The sequence below is a fragment of the Tursiops truncatus genome, chromosome 5 (assembly GCF_011762595.2).
Source record: "Tursiops truncatus isolate mTurTru1 chromosome 5, mTurTru1.mat.Y, whole genome shotgun sequence".
In the NCBI taxonomy this organism is placed as follows: Eukaryota; Metazoa; Chordata; class Mammalia; order Artiodactyla; family Delphinidae; genus Tursiops; species Tursiops truncatus.
In genome coordinates this window covers 106,327,713-106,348,230 of record NC_047038.1, presented here as the reverse complement: position 1 = coordinate 106,348,230, position 20,518 = coordinate 106,327,713, and the positions used below count along the sequence as shown (strand labels likewise).

Here is a 20,518-nt window from a genome sequence, read left to right as displayed (position 1 = left end):
GTATGAAAAAGACTATAAAACAAAGGAACCTGAAAATAATCTTATTCTCTTTAGTCTCTAGATTAGCTTTAGGCAGTCATGGAAGCCAGTGATTAGCTCTTACGGATTCTCAGCTATTTTCTACAAGACAAAAGTCTACATTTTCTTTTTCTCTTTGTTTATTTTCTCTTTCATCTTCCCTCCATCCCTATTTCCCTCTCTTCCATTACTTCTAAACTTTTGTCTTAAGATGGTTCTAGGCAGATATTGCTGGAAGTTGCTCAAATCTTTTGTGAAAGTATGGTAACATCTTTGCCATATTGTCACCTGAGAGTTTTTATTTTGTTTCATTTTTTGTATATGCATGATGGCATTGGACTAGCAGCTCCTTGATGTTCGGGCTTGATCCTTTGGAGAACTGTGACATCACTGTCTTTGAAGCAGGATCATAAGAATAACAGAGTTGGTGGTGAGACCTAAATTATCCAGAGGAGGGAGTCATTTGGCCATCTCCAGTGTCTGCCGACATGAGATAGTGTGTTAGAGCAAAGTTTCCAAACTTCTGCATCATGGCACACATAAAAATGATTATTTGTATGGCAGATTCCCCAGCTCCCTGTAGGCCGAGGGGGCCAGGGAGAGGGGGTGTCAATATTTTCAGCACATCTGTAATCCATTCTTTTTTTAAAAATTTATTTATTTTTGGCTGCACTGGGTCTTTCATTGCTGCGCATGGACTTTCTCTAGTTTCAGTGAATGGGGACTACGCTTCATTGTGGTGCGCGGGCTTCTCATTGCGGTGTCTTCTCTTGTTGTAGAGCATGGGCTCTAGGCGCACAGGCTTCAGTAGTTGTGGCACATGAGCTCAGTAGTTGTGGCTAACGGTCTCTAGAGCGCAGGCTCAGTAGTTGTGGTGCATGGGCTTAGTTGCTGTGCGGCAACTAAGAGATCTTAGTTGCCACGGAGCAACAACTAAGATTGGGATTTTCCTGGACCAGGACTCGAACCTGTGTCCCCTGCCTTCCCACCAGGGAAGTCCCTGTAATCCATTCTTGGCATATTGATTGGAAAGCTTTGTCCAAGAGAGGAGGAATATGTTACTCTTTAATACCTTCTTTTTATTTAGCATATAATAATTTACAAAGCATTTTCCCATATATTCTCATTTTATTTTTACTCCAGCCATCTCAAGTAGGTAAGAGCAGATAACATTACTGTGTTAGAAATGAAGAAATTTAGATTTTAGATGAAGTACTTTGCATAAGGTCACACATCTAATAAGGGATGGATCAGGAATTCACATCCCAGATGGAAAGAGTCCCTGGGGTTAAGCCAGTGTAACGTAACCTCTAGGATGGCTGGGATTCTGTTTTGTTTCAGAGCTCTCCCTTTCAATATCTAGGGCAGTGCCAGGCACATAGAAGTCCGTAATAGTTGTCATTTATCGAGTGCTACTCTGGCTAGGCATTATGCTTTATAGATGCTATCTGTGTATTAGGTACTGTTATTTTCTATAAACAAATGAAGAAACAGGTATAGAAACCAGCAGAAGTAATTAGTCCAAGGTCATCCAAATAGTAAAAGGAGAACCACAGACTCATAAAGTTGCTTGACTCCAAAGCTTGTACTCTTTTTCACTATAGTGACTAATGATTCCATGATATTGTGGGGTAGAGATTGGGTTCCACTTAAAGTATATGACACTGGTGGCAGAGGGTGGTCGTGATGGTGGTGAAAGGGAGATAAGCAAGAGGACTATTGTTTATTTTTGGCAGCCTTGAGGTAGAGTTCTAGAGATGATAGCTTTCTAGTAGGATTCTCAAGGTGTTTGGGATGGGGATGGGGTAGAAGAGAAATATGATAAAACTCATAGAGAGTAACTTGGGCCATTGGTGCGCCTTTTAACAAAAGGGTTAAAAATGTAGATCCTCTTCATATATGGCTAAATGTTAATTATAGATTATTTCTTAAAGGAGGTTTACAGATTATTTTCATTTTCCTCTTTCTGTATTTCCTAATTTTTCTGTGCAGCATTTAATTAATTTTAAAATTAAAAATATTTTAAATTTTACAAGTAAGATATATTCTTGAAATAAAAATTCAAATAATACAATAAGCAGGTTGAATGAAAGCTTCTACTTCTTTAATCCCTCTATCCCCCACACTGGCTCTCAATTAATTCATAAGGTGGTTGTTTGGGATTAGATGAAACATACAAGGAAGCTCTAAACTGCACCTGTCCAATAGAGTAGCCACTAGCCACATGTGACTATTTAAATTAGTTGAGATAAAATAGGATAAAAATTCAGTTCCTCAGTCAAACCAGTCACATATCAAGTGCTCAGTAGCCACATGTGGCTAGTGGCTACTTTACTGACTAGTGCAGGTATTGAATATTTCCAAGGACATTGGCCAGCCCTGCTAAAACTTTAAAATACTGTATGATTAGTGACATAATAAATATACTGTTGAAACAAGATTTTTAAAACTCTGTGTTCCGCATGGTGCCTAGCAGTTTTTGTTGTAGTTGATGAAATATTACTACCATGTTTTGTCTCAGCTTTTTGTTTTAACTAAATACAGATGGTCAAAGTCTAACGTTTTTCTTGGATATTTGGCAATTATAGTTAGCTGTTTTACTAGGATAAAGATGTCAGCTTTTCTAAGGACGTGAGTGTTTTCTATCTCGTCTGAGCTCTAGATCTATATATTTTGCTTTCCAGTTGGCACCTCTCTTGCATATATTAGAGATATCGCAAATACAAGGTCTAAAACTAAACTGATTTTTCCCTCACTCCCAAAACCCCCCAAAATGTTGGTCCTCTTTCTTTGCTTTTTATTTCAGTGAATGACTCCATTATTTTTCCAGTTGGAAAATACAGGACAGTAGGAGTGATGCTTAATATCTCCCTCTCCCTTATACGTCTAGTCTGTCCACAAGTTTTATTAATCTTACTTTCTAAATACCTCTTAAATCTGTCAACTAGTTCCCATTTCCACTACCACCACTTTAGTTTGTTACCATCATCTTGCCTGAAATTTCTACAGCAGCCTTCATTCTTGTCTACCCACTTCTGTTTCAACCCCTCTCTAATCCAGTATCCATCCTGAAGGCACAGTGATTTATTTTGAAACACACGTTTGATTGTCACTCTTCCCTCCTCTTCACCAGTCTTTTTATGGCTTCTCATTGCTTTTAGGATAAAAACAAAACTCCTTCACAATGGTCCAGCCTTATTTTTTATCATGTTCTGCTTAACTCTCCATTTCACCCATGCTGGCTTTCGTTTCTCCCTTTGTACTTGTCTTGCTCCTTGCATTACATGGCTTTTGCACATGCTTTTCTCCCTGTCTTTACCACTCTTTCTTTTCTTCCATTTCACTCGTTGGCTCTTAGCTATCCTTCACACCTCAACTGAAGTTTTGCTTCTTGAGGAAATATCCTGACCTCCCAGATGAGGTAGTAATGTCATACGTTTTCCACAGTTGCCGTTTACATTTATATGTGTGACTGTATGATTGTCTTTCTCTTCCGCTACCGTCATATCCATGCAGATAGGGACCACATCTTATTTTCTTTTTTGGCTCATTATTGACTCCCAAGGACCTAGGCCAGTGCCTGATACCTAAATATTGATTGAATTTCCAAGTTGATAGTATTAAAGATTTCAGTTCATGGAGTTTTGCCATATAGGATTTTAAATATAAATATTTATAAATATATTAGTTAAACTTCCAGTTACGCTGTTTTTTCCAAGTGCATGAAAATAAATTTTTTTCTTTTTTATTGGGGTATAGTTGCTTCACAATGTTGTGTCAGTTCCTGCTGTACAACAAAGTGAATCAGCTATATGTATACATATATCCCCTCCCTCTTGGACCTCCCTCCCCCCTCCATCCCGCCCATCTAAGTCACCACAGAGCACTGAACTGAGCTCCCTGCGCTATACAGCAGGTTCCCACTAGCCATCCGTTTTACACATGATAGTGTATATATATCAATCCCAATCTCCCAGTTCATCCCACACACCCCTTCCCCACCTCCATGTACACACATCCCTTCTCTACGTCTGCATCTCTATTCTTGCCATGCAGATAGGTTCATCTGTACCATTTTTCTAGACTCCACATACATGTGTTAATATACGATATTTGTTTTTCACTTTCTGACTTACTTCACTCTGTATGATAGACTCTAGGTCCATCCATGTCTCTACAAATGACCCGATTTCATTCCTTTTTATGGCTGAGTAATATTCCATTGTACATATGTACCACATCTTCTTTATCCATTCATCTGTTGATGGGCATTTAGGTTGCTTCCATGTCCTGGCTATTGTAAATAGTGCTGCAATGAACATTGGGATGCATACATGTAAAAGAATGAAATATTTTAATAATATAAATTTATATTATTAATATTAATTATTAAAAACAATAATTATAAAATAATATAGCAAAGTATTCTTAGATTATTTTATAATAAACTCTTATTTTAGAATCATTTTAGATTTACAGAATTACTGTAGAGATAGTATACAGATTCCTATATACACCATGTCCAGTTTCCCACATTATTAACATATTACATTAGTATGGTACATTTGTCACAGTTCATGAACCAGTATTTATACATTATTAGATAACATATGTTCAGATTGCCTCAGTTTTCTCCTAATGACCTTTTTCTATACCAGGATTCTATGCAGGAATAAATCCTGGTTATCATGTGTCCTCTTAGCTTTAACAGTTTCTCAGACTCCTCATTTTTAATGACAAGTTGATAGTTTTGAGGATTGCTGGTCAGGTGTTTTGTAGAATGTCCCTCAGTTGGGATTTGGCTGATTCTTTTCTCATGGTTAGGCTGGGTAATGTGTTTTGGGGAGAAAGGAACAGAGGTAAAGTGCCATTCTTAATCGTATATCAAGAGTAAATGCTATCAATATGCCTTACCACTGTTGATGTTAACCTTGATCACCTGGCTTAAGACAGTGTTTGTCAAGTTTGTACCTTGTAAAGTTACTTTTCCTCTCCTCCCTTTTCATATTGTACTTTTTAGAAGAAAGTCATTATGTGAAGTGCACACTTAATGTGTGGGGAATTATGTTCTACCTCCGTAACAGTGGAGTGTGTACATAAATTTTTTGGAATTCTTCTGCAAGGGAGATTTGCCTCTTCTCTCCCATTTATTAATTTATTCAGTCATTTATTTATATCAGCATTGACTCATGGTTATTTATTTTATACTTTGCATTATAATCCAGTATTTATTTTATTGCTCAAATTGTTCCAGCTTTGGAAGCTCTTTCAGTTGGTTCCTATATTCTTTTGAGCTTTTGTTGTTCTGTTATGGTGGGTTTTTTTTACAGCATGTTCTTACTTTCCAGCACTACAAGATACTCCAGGCTCATCTTGTATGTAATCCTGCCTCAGTCCTAGAATCAGCCATTTCTCCAAGGAGCACTGGTTCCCTTTATTGGAGAATGGTATTAGAAACCAAGATCTGGGCACTATGTGTGCTCATTGTTGCTGGAGTTGCTTCTAGGAAACATACACTAACTCATGTATGTACACATATCTATAAATATTTCTGTGTGTAACTATCTATATTATTAAGCTGTCTTCTTAGATTATTTCCTCTGAGCTTTTTCCCATTGAAAAAATTACCTGAGAATATTGAGGGGTTTATTTTATATGGTTTTGGGAATTAATACAGAATTTTAAAGTAACTCTCCAGTTCTCTTGGTTGGCTTCATTGCTGATGTTCTGGACCTTAGCTAGCCGTTTGTGAAGAACGAGGCCACAGTACCCTGAATAATTTAGAGTTTATTTACAGCTAGTTTTCTTTTCAGGGAGTAATTTAGTTTTGAGAGTCTTATCATTTTACTTCTCATTAGTTTCTCTGTAACACAATCTGAATGGGGAAAATAAAAAGACTTCTCCAAACTGTTAATTTTGTCACTTGGTTAGAAGGTGGTATAATGGTGAGGATGAGAATAGTTGAATATCTCTTGATTTTTAAATTGTTTCTCATTACTGCATATAATTGAGAATTAACCTTTTTTTGTCAGAGCTTTCTACTTTTGAATTATCTAGGCTGATGTGTTTATCTTAATGAGCAACGTGAACTTAATTTATCACTGTCTAAAAGGATTTAGGAGTATCTAACAAAATAGCTTTTACAGATACCAGATAGTTGTTGACATAAAGACAGCAGTATAATGTGGATGATTCTTTATCTTACTCTTGATTATTCTACTTATGAAAGAAAATGTAATATACTTTGAACATATTGTGTGGTAAACCATTTTCAGTTTAGTATCATTTGCATTGACAATAGGGAAAAGGATCTTTCCTCCATGTTAAGGAAACTACCATCATAAAAAAACCCCACTATTTTAAATTGTTTTGACCAAAACAGAAAACTAATGTATTTTGGATACTACTTTTCACTCAGCATATATAGTTATTTAATGTAGTCACTATGTATTTTAACTCTAAATTTTTTACTGTAAACAAGTCAGTTCAACTTGAAAATTAATATTGAATTATGAAATTAAAACAAATCTTACCATTCTCTTCCTGTTTATCTATGAGCAAGAAAAGATAGACATATTTGAGTGAAAGAAATAGAGCCATTTTCTTTAATCTCTAACCAGTCTCTGAAATCAGTAATATACCCAGTCTAGAGAAGCTAAGCAAGTTCAGACCAAAGCAAGCCCAAGTTTTGCTACTTTTTGCCCTCAGTTTTCTGTATTTACCTCCCTAGCATTGTCCTTGAGTTCCAGTCAGAGCTCCTTACTCCCATACATCAAAGTTATTTATAGTACTTCTCCAACTTTTTTACTGAAGTACCCCTAGAAAGAATAACTCTTCAGATATTCCTGTGGAGATTCATATTTCATCATAAAAATTCAAGAAATTTCTTAGACGGCTTATGTGTCTTTTATTCAAGTGAATTTTGTTTTAGATTCCATAACAGCATACTTATTTTCATTTAGAAGAAGTGTAAATTCTCATTCCACTATGATGTGCTCTGTTTATCCTGTTTGTATCTGCTCTCCTGTGCCTTGAGCATACCATTTCAGATCCCCTGTGGTATGTGAGTACCTTAATTTGAAATGTGCTCATGTTATAATTTCTATTCAACGTTCATCCTTTAGTATTATAATTCTGAATCTTTAACTCATGGAGATTGTAAATGCAGTTTTTTCTTTTCTGGTATCCATGGAGTATTTTGTTTCTTCTTATCTTCTAGGATCCTGGCAAGTCTCTTACCTCCTGCCCTCTCTTTCCTGGGTCCTTGGAAAGACGTTAAATGCACTTAACAGTTGTAGGATATAAAATTCTCCCTCATTAAATTCTGGTTAAAGTTCTTATATAGTTTCCCTCTATAAACTGAATAGATCTAGTCTATTCAGTTTATAGAAAACAAAATGTGATTTTGATAATAAATCAAAAACAACTCCAAAAAGTTGGATAAATTATAAACCTCAGGTAATATTAGTTATACTTTTTTTTTTACAAATGTTAATTAGTAATTCACTTTATTGGTCATTGGTTCTTACACTCATTAGTTAATGAATACCCCTGGCTGATTTATGGAAGTAGAGCCCCAGAGATGACTTGAGGCATATTTGGCCTCAAGTATAAACCAGTCTGTGAAGCCTCAACATTGATGGCAGTTTTGTAATAATGATTTATCATTTTATTTTGAAGACAAATTTAAAGATAACTTTAAATTCGTGTAAAGATCAGAACACATATATCTTAAACAGCACATTCTGCAAGTCATTAACTTTTTTTTTTGGTTTCCCATAATTATAAGTTTTTCTTTTCTTCCAGTTTTATTGAGATATGATTGACATATAGCACATACAAATTTAAGGTGTACAGCATAATGATTTGATTTACATACGTCATGAAGTGATTATCACAGTAAGTTCAGTGAGTAAGTCATTAACTTTAAATCTTGTTGTCATTCCCTATGTGTGTCCATTATTAAAGTTATGAACAAATAAACTTTTAAAAAATGTGAAGGTAAGAGCATTTAAATAATATGAATAAAACACAGACTTAGTACTTGACTCCGTAATTCTCAGAAATTCGATTCCCTGTTTCCCAATCTGCTTGGAGTTATTTGGTCTTTTTTTTTTTTTTTAATACTTATCGGTTTATTATATAGTAAAGGATATGATAAAGGATACAGGATAGATAGCCAGATGGAAAGGACATTGGGCAAGATCTGGAAGCATTCTGAGTACAGGAGCTTCTGTCCCTGTGAGTTGGGGTGTTCCATGATCCCAGGACATGGATGTGTTCACCACAGAATTTCTCCAAACCCCATAGTTCGGGGATTTTTGTGAAGGCTTCCTCACTGACGCATTATCAGTTATTAACTCCTCTAGCCCCTTTCACCTCTGAAAGTTCCAAACTTCTAATCATGACTTGGTCTTCCTGGTGACCAGCCCCATTCTAAAGCTATCATTTGGTCTTTTCTTGAGCTGGATGATAATGATATATTTTGCTAATTGGCGCTACTGATGAATACAGGGGAGCAGATGATAACTACTATTTCACAAGAAAGTAGAAGACAGCAAGAATGAACTGCCTTAACATTCTTCTGTTTTCCATTCCGTTCCTCACTATTTCCATGGGTTCCTTCCTTCTTTCACTCTTCCTTCTATCTAAGGAAGAGATTTCCTCCTTCTATCTAAGGGTAATTCCTCTACCTTTGCTCAGCATTCCTTACTGTTCTTTAAAAACTTTTATTTTGATCTAATTTTAGACTTGCAGAAATGGTACAGAGAGTTGCTTTATATTCCTTACCCTACTTCCCATAATGCTAACGTCTTACATAACCATAATATAATTATAAGAATAAGAAATTAGGGGCTTCCCTGGTGGCGCAGTGATTAAGAATCCGCCTGCCAACGCAGGGGACACGGGTTTGAGCCCTGGTCTGGGAAGGTCCCACATACAGAGCAATGAAGCCCGTGCGCCACAACTACTGAGCCTGCACACCACAACTACTAAAGCCCGTGCGCCTGAAGCCCATGATGCACAACAAGAGAAGCCACCACAGTGAAGAGTAGCCCCTGCTCACTGCAACTAGAGAAAGCCTGTGTGCACCAACAAAGACCCAACGCAGCCAAAAGTAAAAAAAAAAAAAAAAAATTTATATTAAAAAAAAGAATAGAAAATTAACATTGGTATAATATTATGAACTGAACTACAGACCTTATTGGAATTTCACCAAATTTTCAACTAACTGTCCTTTTTCTGCTGCAGGATTCTGACTAGGAACCCATATTGAGTTTGGTTATTTCTCCATAGTCTCTTTCAATCTGTACGTTTCTCACACTTTCCTGGTCTTCATGACCATGACACTTTGAAGAGAACTGGTCAGTTATTTTGTAGAATGTTCCTCAGTTTGGGTTTGTCCAGTGTTTTCTCATGATTGGACTGAGTTAATGCATTTGGGGGAAGAATACCACAAAAAACAATGTTGTCCTTTTCAGTGCAATGTATCAGGGATTATGCTCTTGATATGTCTTACTACTGGTGATTAATTAATCACTTAGTTAAGTTAGATCTGCTGAGTCTCTTCACTGTGAACTGTGAGTTTCTCCACTTAACTGTCTTTCTTTTTTCAGTTAAGTACCTTGTGGGAGATATTGGAGATTATGTAAATGCTGTTTCTCGTCAAACTTTTGCTCTCTAATTTTAGCATCCATCAGTGAATCTTTCTGCAACACTTATTACTGTGATGTTTGCCTGGTGGAGAGTTCTGGTTTTCTCTTTCTTTTCTGTGTTTATTAATTGAGATTCTGTTGTGAGGAATTGTTACTTTACCCCCATTTACCTATTTATTTGATTATTTATTTCTATCAGTATGGATTCATTAATATTTGTTTTATTCTAGGAGTTTCAATTCAGTACTGTCATTATTTGTTGCTCAAGATGTCTCAGGATTGGCCATTAGGGGCCTTCAGGTTGGGTCCTTTTTTCTTTCGACAATCCCCTGTCCTCTTTTGAATTTTTTCTTGTTTTCTGACACCAGAAAAATGTCCCAGGCTCCTCTTGTATTTTCCTTGCCCCAGTATTAGAATCAACCACTTTTCCTTAAGAGTTGTGGTTCCTTTTATTGGAGAATGGTGTTTAGAGACCAAGATTTGAGCACCAAGTGTACTCATAGTTACTGGGTATCACTGCTTCTAGGTCCTCTCAGTGGACAAAGCTAGGAAACCTATACATACATGCATATGTATGTGTATAACAAATATATATACATGAATGCGGACACACGCATATTAAAAACCATGTGTTTATACTGATAACTCTGATTCCAGTCCAGTACCACAGGGTTTATTTAGCATTTCTCCTTTCTTTATTACTTTTTTCTCTAGCAGTGAGAAACCAAATTCTCAATATCTACATTCTATTTACATATTTGTTCTGTTCTGTTACATACATAAAGTACTTTAAGAATTACTAACCTATACCCCTGTGAGAAATACTTTTACTAACTATATTAACAGAATTTGTGTATAATTCTTTTTGTCTTTAGCCTCATGGTGTCCAGTCAAGATACTCTTTTCTCCTTCTCTTCCTTTCCCTCCCCTTCCCCTCTACTCCCCCTCCCCTTCTTCTCTCTCTCCGCCCCCATCTCCCTTTGCCCCACTTTCCCCTTTCCCCCTTCCCTGCTTCCCCCTTCCCTTTCCTGGGTTATTCATTTCTAATACAGTTGGTTTCATGTGTTAGTGATTTTTTACTGTTTGAATTCCTCTCAAATCCTGGTTGGTTTTATTTTTTTTTTTATGAAGGGTATGTGAAAATTTCTATGGTTCTAAGAGTCAGAATTATTTAAAACTATATATTCAGAGAAGTGTCACTCCTTCCATATTCCTGCTACTTTGTTCCCATTTCCTACTTTTTTTTTACACTCTTTTCCCACCTCTCCCTGTAGGTAACCTATCTCTTTAGTTCCTGGTTTATTCTTCTTGTATTTCTTTTGTTCCAATGAGCAGAAACATGTATTTTCATGTATCCTCTTTGTTTTTATATGGAGACAGCATACCCATAGGTATTTTTGGGCTTTGCTTTTTTCGCTTATCACTATGTCCTGGAAATTACAGTATATCATAGAGATCTTCATTTTTTTCAACAGTTGCACAGTACTTCATTGTCTGGATGTGTCATAGTTTATTCAGCCATTTTCCTATGTAAAGACATTTAGGCTCTTCCCAAAATTTTACAATTATGCAGAATGCTGCAATGTGTAAGTATTTTTGTATTAATTGGAGATGTATTCCTGGGATGGATTCTAGACATGGGATTGCTGGTTTCAAAGGTGAGTACATGTGTGATTTTGTTAGGCATTACCAAAGTTCCTTCCAGAATGGATGTACAAATTTGTGTTCTTATCAGCAATGTATATGAGTGCCTGTTTCCTTACATCCTCAGTAACAGAATGTTTTGTTACATTAAAAAATTTTTTGCTAGTCTAATAGATGAGAAATGGTATCTCAGTGTTGTTTGAACTTGCATTTCTCTAATTATGAGTGAATTTGATCATTTTTTATATCTTGGAGACCATTTTAATCTTTTTTAGTCAATCGTCTGTTCATGTCTTTTTCCTGCTTTCTATCTGGTTTTGGTTTTTTCCCCTTTGTTTTTAAGACTTCTTTATATATTAGGGATATTAACCTATTGTGGCATATGTTGTAAATTTTTTTTTTTTTTTGGCTGCACTGGGTCTTCATTGCTGCGCACCAGCTTTTTCTAGTTGCGGTGAGCGGGGGCTACTCTTCGTTGCGGTGCACAGGCTTCTCGTTGCGGTGGCTTCTCTTGTTGCAGGGCATGGGCTTCAGTAGTTGTGGCTCACAGGCTCTAGAGCGCAGGCTCAGTAGTTGTGGCACACGGATTAGTTGCTCTGCGCATGTGGGATCTTCCCAGACCAGAGCTCGAACCCGTGTCCCCTGCTTTGGCAGATGGATTCTTAACCACTGTGCCACCAGGGAAGCCCCTGTTGTAAATATTTTATCCTAGTTTTTCAGTTGTCTTTTTTCTTTGTTTATAGTGCTTATGTTATACAATTTTTAAAATATCTTTATTTAGTCAAATTAATCAATTTTTAAAATTATCTCTAGATTCTTAGAATTAGAAAGTTTAAAGAACAATTCATCTATGTTTTCTTTTAACAGTTCATCTATGGTTTCATTTTTTTACATCTAGATTCCTAATCTATTTGGAGTTTATTCTTGTGTGTGGTGGTCTAATTTTTTATTTTTCCAAATGGCTACCTAGTTTTCCTGGCATTATTTACTGAGAAGCCCATCTTTAATTAAGCAATTTGAAATGTCACCTTTGTTATATATTAAATGTTTGTATATATTTGGTCTAACTTTAGACTTTTTATTCTGGTCTCTTTGTTTATTCATGTGCTAGTACCATAGTGCTTTAAGTATAGATACTTTATGGTATGTTTTAACATCTGACAAAGTTAGTCCCCTTGTGAGTTTCCTTTTTCAGTGTTTTCCTGACTACTCTTGCATGTTTGATTTTTCCATATCAACTTTAGTATAACTTAGCTAACTGTATAATTTAGCTTGTTATATTTTTCTCTATTGCACTGAATTTGTAAATTAACTAAGGGAGAAATGACTTCTTTATGATGTCATCATAGCCGATAACAGGATGTCTTTTCATTTGCTCAGTCTTTAGTGTCTCTCAGTTGTGTTTAAACATTTTTCTCATATAGGTTTTATACATTGTTTAATTTATTCCTAAGTATTTAATCTTCTTTGTTGTAATTGTAAACGGGATTTTTCTCTGCCTTTATGTCCGCTGATTATTGTTTTTCAATAACAGTTCAAAAATTGTTGAGTTTTTTTTAATTGAAATATAGTTGATTTACAGTGTTCTGTTAGTTTCAGGTGTACAGCAAAGTGATTCATATATATATTATATTATATATATTCTTTTTCAGATTCTTTCCCCTTATAGGTTATTACAAAATATTGAGTATAGTTACCTGTGCTATACAGTGGGTCCTTGTTGGTTATCTATTTTGTGTATAGTAGTGTGTATATGTTAATCCCAAACTCCTTTTGTATGTTAATTTTTTATCCTACTTTTTCACTGAATTCTTTTAATTTTTAGTTAGTTTTACCATTGAGTCTTTGGAGTTTTTCAGGTGTACCATCATATCATCTGCAAAAAGAAATAGTTTTACTTCTTTACCTATTATTCTTCTAATTGGTTTGTCTACTTGGATTGGCTAATACCTCTAGTTCAGTGTTGAATAGTAGCAGAAATGGTGGGTTCCTTTGCATTGTTCCTGTTGTAGTGGAAATGCCTCTGTTATTTCTTTATTAAATAAAATAATGGTTGTAGGATTAAAGCGTGTATCATGTTGAAGACATCTCCCTTAATTCCTTTTTCCTTGAGTATTGAATTATGAATGGGTATTGAATTCTGTCAATAGATTTCTCAACATCTACATAGAAAACCATGTTTTATTCCCCTTATATTTATGAATATATTATATATTAATAGCTCTCTTAATTGAACAGCCTTGTATTCCTGGAATAAATCCCACTTGTTCATGTTGTATTATTTTCTTAATGGGGTATTGGATTTGATTTGTGAACAATAAAATTGTTCCCTCCATTGTATTTCATGAGTAAAACTTTGCTTCTGTACATTATAGTACCTAATATGGTGTTTTGTACTTATTTATCTGTCTCCTTGATTAGATTCAGAGTACAGTCGCCCTCGCTATATATGGGGTATGGGTTCTAGTACACCCACAGATAACAAAATCTGCAGATGCTCAAGTCCCTTATAAAATGGTATAGTACTTGCATATAACCTATGCACATCCTCCCATATACTTTAAATCCTCTCTACATTACTTATAATATAATGTAAGTGTTATATAAATAGTTACTGGTGCATGGCAAATTCAAGTTTTGCTCTTTGGGACTTTCTGGAATTCTTTTTTCAAATATTTTTGATCTTTGTTGGAACCTGCAGATATGGAGGGCATTATGCTCTTATAACCTGAATTAGATTTTACTTTTCTTTCTCCTTAGTGCCTAGCAGAATTCTTCACATGTAGTTGGCATTCTCTAAATGTTGTTGAATAAGTTAGAAGCAGAAATAGCACATTAAAGTTTTATTGAATGAAATCTGAGTATAGTGTTTGACTTTGACAATGAGCAGTCACATCTGTTATCGGTACTAAAGAGCACTGGTCAGAGAGTTGGAAGATGTCTGAGTTCTGTTCTGAAACTGTGATTTTATATAGGCCACGAATAACTAATATTTTGGCTTTATCTTTGGATATTTTGACATTTTTGACCTCAGTTTTTTCATCTAGCAAATCAAGTTGACACTCTGATCTTTTAAATTGTTTCATATCTAAAATGATTTTATGAAATTATTTTTTAGTCACTGAGGTATGTGTTTTTACATTTTGCATAAAAATTTTTCCTGAATTTTTGTCTGTTCTTAGAATTGTTTATCTGTTATAATCAATAGATACTCATGTGGTTATAGATAGTTTTGCAAAACAAATTCTGACTGCAAATAAATGATTTATGTTGTGGAATATTTGTAAGAATATCGGTAAGGTGATATAGCTCTTTTAACTAAATTATTTAATGTGTGCTTAACACATTTTACTTTTAGGTATGTCTGACTGCAGCAATGATACTACAACTCTTGGTACATCTAAACCAGCCACAGAAGAAGTCAAGTCTAATTCTGAGGTGAATGGGTGGTATTTATATTGTTTTTTTTAAAGTCAACCCATATCAATCAAATTTAGACTATCCAAATTAACTTAGTCTGTCTAAATATGTGCCATTCTAAATAAACTCTTCTACACACATAGACACAGGAAAGGGGTGGGAGGAGAGAGAGCTATTTCTTCATAATTGGAAGTAAGTTAACATTTGCCTTTGGGCATATGAAATTTTAGAGTATACCTGTCCCATAAAAATCAACATAAAAGTCTGGTCGAACTATAGTTTTAAGTTTAAATATGAAATGAAGTTTCTGTTGAAATAACAGTGGTAATTGGTTCACATTTGCGCTCACCTACTCCCATATTCTCTCTCTAGTTAATTATGCATCAGAATCCAAATGTAGTGTTTAAAAAAAATACTGAGTTCTGGACTTTACTTCAGACTCACTAAATCTGAGTCTGTAGTGATAGACACCAAGGTGTGTGTGTGTGTGTGTGTGTGTGTGTGTGTGTGTGTGTGTGTGTGTGTGTGTGTGTGTGTGTGTGTGTGTGTGTGTTCTTTTTGGAAATTCTACAGGTGATTCTAATATATACCACCTAAGAACCACTGTTCTAGCTCATTAGAGTAGAAAGATGTTAAGAAGTTAATTTTATATTGAATTCAAGTCATCAGATGCTTTTTTGAACACCTAATCCTAGTAACATCTCTCAAATTTATAGTGCTTAAAGATTTACAGAGTAGCACTTTCATAATTGTCCCGCCTTGATCCTTAGACTGATTTGATACAATTCAGTTAAGCAAGTAGAACAACCATTATCTCCCCCATTTATTTGTTGATCATATTTAACTTTCACAGAGGTAGTGCCTGAGTTAGAGTAGCCGGCAAGGCTGGAACACAACATGGGTTCTTCCAGCTCCAGTTGCAGTGTTTCTGAACCAGTTTGCCGACTGTGTATGTGGGCATAGTGCTAGCCACAGTGTTTCATCATCACTCCAAGATGCTGAGTCTGTGTGACAGACTTTAATGTAGGGTTTAGAGCTGGATAATTTATTTTTCGCCCAAAAGTCAAAGATGAGTTCTGGTTGGCAAAATATGTATTATCTGTGAAGGATTCAGGATTCTTTGTGATTTAAAATAGTTTAGCTGGGACTTCCCTGGTGGTGCAGTGGTTAAGAATCTGCCTGCCAATATAGGGGACACGGGTTTGATCCCCGGTCCGGGAAGATCCCACATACCACAGAGCAACTAAGCCCGTGTGCCACAACTACTGAGCCTGTGCTCTAGAGCCCGCGAGCTGCAACTACTGAGCCCGCATGCCACAACCACTGAATCCCGCGTGCCTAGAGCCCGTGCTCTGCAACAAGAGAAGCCACCGCAATGATAAGCCCACGCACCGCAAGAAAGAGTAGGCCCCGCTCACCGCAACTAGAGAAAGCCCGTGCACAGCAACAAAGACCCAACGCAGCCAAAAATAAATAAATAAATAAATAAATAAATAAAATAAAAATAAAATAGTTTGGCTGTTTACCATTTGTCAAAGCAGTGTTGTAGTTATATTTAGTTCTGAGAACCTAGGGAATTATGTATACCGTATTTGTCTTAACTCATGGATTTGATTTTTTATGATCAGATCTCTGAATCTATACTGTTGAGAGATGGTCAGAGGAAGTTTAATGCTTGTGAACTACAGGAAGGATTGGCAGCCCTGTCAGTGATGGACTCATCATAATAAATGAAAGTATTCCCTTTGTGGTTTACCACTGTGAGTTTCTTCTATGTGAATGTCACACCAATAGATGCTAAACTAGAAATCTGCTCAGGAGAGTTAAGGCTGGATGACAGTGATCTGAAGGAATCCACTGCCAAATAATTGTTCAAATTTGTCTGTAAATTAACCTTATAATTCATATTAGGCATTCCCTGTGTTTTTAGCCATGCCCAAATGTGCAGCATCCACAGGGAATATTGTAATAATAAAAAAAAAGGGCCAGGTGTATGAGTATAATCTGAATTTATACCCAAATTTAAAAGCATTGTATGAGTTTGCAGTTAACCAAAGTAGGATTTAGGAATATTCTGTAACTTAAAAATTCCCCATTTATCAGTATTATTATTCTACTAACTTAAATCTTCTTTTTTCAATATCCTTGATGAAAACATTTTGGGGTCAGATTTGCTTATAAGAGTTCTGCTCTTAATATGTGTGTATATATATTTATATTTTTAAATTTTTTATCTGCGTTGGGTCTTCATTGCTGCGTGCAGGCTTTCTCTAGTTGCTGCAAGCGGGGACTACTCTTCGTTGTGGTGCGTGGGCTTCTCTCATTTGCGGTGGCTTCTCTCGTTGCGGAGCACGGGCTCCAGGTGTGCGGGCTTCAGTAGTTGTGGCACGTGGGCTCAGTAGTTGTGGCTCCCAGGCTCTAGAGCGCAGGCTCAGTAGTTGTGGCATGTGGGCTTAGTTGCCCCGCAGCATGTGGGATATTCCTGGACCAGGGATCAAACCTGTGTCCCATGTATTGGCAGGCAGATTCTTAACCACTGTGCCACCAGGGAAGTCCCTTCTTTTAATCTATTATAACTCTCTATATATTATGGTCATTAACTCTTAATTAAATGTTCTATACATTGGACTTTTCAGTAATTCAGGCTAATCCTAGCAGAGGTTGGCACATCACTGATGGTCAGTTTGAAGAATGAATTAATCCTCACACCACTAGTATAAATGATATATGGATACTGGTTTCTTAGGAATAGAATATGATGACCTGGATGATAATTTTCATTTCTTTAAGAGCAAAACAAAACAACAACAACAAAAACTCCAGCATTTTGAACTGAGCCAAAAACAGTATCAACCCTGAACAAGAAGGGACTTAAGGTTCATTTTAGGTTCTGTCAGGTGAATTGCCTTTGTGCAGGATCACTCAGCTAGTTAATTGCAGAATCCAGGCGATTTCCTCTCAATCAAATGATGTTTTCATTAGGATATCCATCCTATCAGTGACTATAAAAACGCTTTCTTCTTCTCATTTTTTTTTATGACATCAGTTGTTTGGGTTTTGTTTTCTTTTTGAATTAAAAAGAAGAAAACGTGAGCTTGGCTTGCTTTGTACTCTATTCCAGTCTTGATTAGAGCAGAAAAAGGTGGATTTTGTTTTTTTAAATTTCAAACTTTACACCCTGAAATGTGTTTAAAATCTGCAGCTTCTATATCTGTAGAAGAAACAATAGCCAAATAGGCACCATTCACTGAGAGCCTGTTAGGTGCCAGGCACTATACTGGGTTTTATGAGATATATTATCTCATTTAATACTATAATAACCTGCTTGCAGCTGAGGTTTTCTCCCTCATTCTATAGATTAGGCAACAGAGGCCTGGAAGGGTTAACATGGCTGATGAGGAAAAGAGCTATGATTTGAACCCAAAGAAAAGTGAGAAAGATGAGTAAATGTAAGAAACTTAATAAGAAAAAATTATGTAAAGATGGAAGCAAGGAAGTTGGGAAAACAAGTGTATTTTTAACAACAATAAAAAAGGAAAGAAAGCAAAGTAGTTGTGTTAGGTATTTATTAGTGTATCTTAGGATTATTGCATGAATTCTCCTTTTCTGTCTGCCCTTTGATACAGTAACACTAATACATATACTTACTTCTAATATCCAAGAAAAAAAATACAAATATTTCCATTCCTCTTTTATGTAAGTAACCCAGAGGTCTAAAAGTGAATTCGTTTAGATCCTGCACTCAAGCTGCATGTTGATTATTAGAGGAAATTTTAAAATAAATAAAATGTAGAATAATAATGCCTTTAGAGTGGTACCGATGAAGAACTGTGGCAGTTCAGAGGAGTATCAGCCAGGACTATCAGTAAAGGTGGTGTTTAAACTGTTTCTTACAGTGTGGGTAGAATTTGAGTATGTGGATGATGATGGTCACAGCTTGGGCTGAGTCGTAGAGAAAGGAAATTGAGAGACGTGTATGGGGAAGTGTGAGTAATTAAGTTTGATTTAATAGGGTATCTGAAGAAGCATAATAAGTGGGAAGAACATAGTTCAGGTCATGGAAGGATTGTGAGTGTCCGGAGGAGTTGGCTTTTATGTTGTAAACATATTGGGGAGGGAGACAGACATGTTAAATATATACATAACATATGCATAAATTATTTTATAATATAATGTAAAGTAGTCTTTACTGCCGTAAAGCAGGATAAGGGGCTAAAGAGTGATGAAGTGTGCTAATTTACATCAGTTGGTCAGGGAAGGCCCTTTCTGTTTGAGCAGAAACCTAAATGAAATGAGGAAGGGTCATGTGAAAATCTGGGAGTAAGAACCTTCCAGAGAGAGCAAAGGCAAGGGCAAAAATAAGATTGGTATGTTTGAGGAATAGCAGTGAGAACTCTGGCTGGAACTGAGGGTCAGTGAGGGAAGAGTGGGAGGAAATGCGGTTCAAGTGGTAGCTAGTGGCTAAGATTGGCTTGACCCAGAAATGAGAATGACAGGCAGAAGGTGAGAAACTTGAGAGACCTGAAATGCAGTATTCGAGTAGCAAGCGGTTGAAAATATAAGACAAATAGGTGTTGATACTAGTAGATTAAAACATCAGTTAAGAAAAATTTGCAACGTATGAAATAAAGGTGAAGTGGTAAATGAATTACCATATATTAATCATCCAGATTCAGTAATTATTTGGACTTGACCACATTGCTTTATCCATCCTTATGTAGGATCATCTTCCTTTTAAAATCATGAAATTGCCAAGAAGGGAAAAAAAAGAACTTGGCCAAAGATGATAACATTTGTAACCATATTTCAGCTCTGTCTTGATATTGTTCTGTTTTAGAGAAATGTATTTAGGGTACCCATAGTGACAGTTAGGAGGAGTAGCTATGCTGGTAAATGCTAGTGTTGATGGGACCACTCCAATATTTGTCCTTAGCCGAAATCAGTGTGCTATAATTATAACATCTTTATAACGTTTTCAGTTTGCCAAGCAGTTTCATATTTGAGTCTTATAATAGCTGTATGATATATAGGTGAAGTTAAGAATCTCATTTTATAAATGAGGACATTGAAACTTAGGGAAGTACAGTGACTTCTGTAAACTTATAAAAAAGTGGCAGAGCTGGCCCTTAAATCTGTGTCTCCTGACACCTTGGTTAGTTATCTTGAGACCTCATGGGTAGGCTTATTCACCTAATACTTTTGAACCATGTTAAATTAACTTTGCTATAAGTACATTAACCAGTTTTTAAAGGTCATATTTTTACTAATATAGGGGGAAATTTCAAAGACTGAATTATGAGTTTAATGGAATCGCTTTCTTTTTTTGTAGGCAAGCAAAAATCTAAATAATTTCATCTGACACAGAAGGCATTTGTGCTTTTTGGTTTTAGAACAAAATATGGTCTCTGTTGACATACATAATTAGTTCACTAAGCACTGCGACCTTCATTGTCTGAAACCATAACTAGAACAATTAGAGTTGAATATTTGTAGCTTCCCTTCTTTTCTTTTTTTTTCCCCACACTGTTTATTCACTGCTCTTTTGTCTAGATTTGACTGAAATTAAGAATTCAGTCCTTTAAATTAGAAGAACTACTTGATAGCAGAACAAAATACTTACTGAGCATTAGAAATATTTCATAGTGCTTTTCAATGAATTTTCAAATAACTTTTTTAAAAAAATGGTAGATGTAAGAAACAATTGGAAAAACTTTAAGCTTATTATTATACTACTTTATTTTTACCAGCTCAGTGGTAAATTGGATTAACGAACAATGTTA

The 20,518-nt window shown here is 35.8% G+C and overlaps 1 protein-coding gene across 13 annotated transcripts in view; it reads left to right on the top strand.

Moving 5' to 3' along the window:
- The window catches only part of ARFIP1 (ARF interacting protein 1), a 134,755-nt gene that overhangs the window by 3,433 nt on the left and 110,804 nt on the right, over window positions 1-20,518 (top strand). For 3 of the 13 annotated variants that reach the window (XM_019926616.3, XM_073805487.1, XM_019926617.3), the window contains exon 2: window positions 14,677-14,756. The exons of the other annotated variants lie outside the window; for them this stretch is intronic. In XM_019926616.3, coding sequence (XP_019782175.1) covers window positions 14,679-14,756 — 78 coding nt within the window. In that variant the 5' untranslated portion in view covers window positions 14,677-14,678. The remainder of the gene's footprint in view (window positions 1-14,676; window positions 14,757-20,518) is intronic. 13 annotated transcript variants of the gene reach the window in all.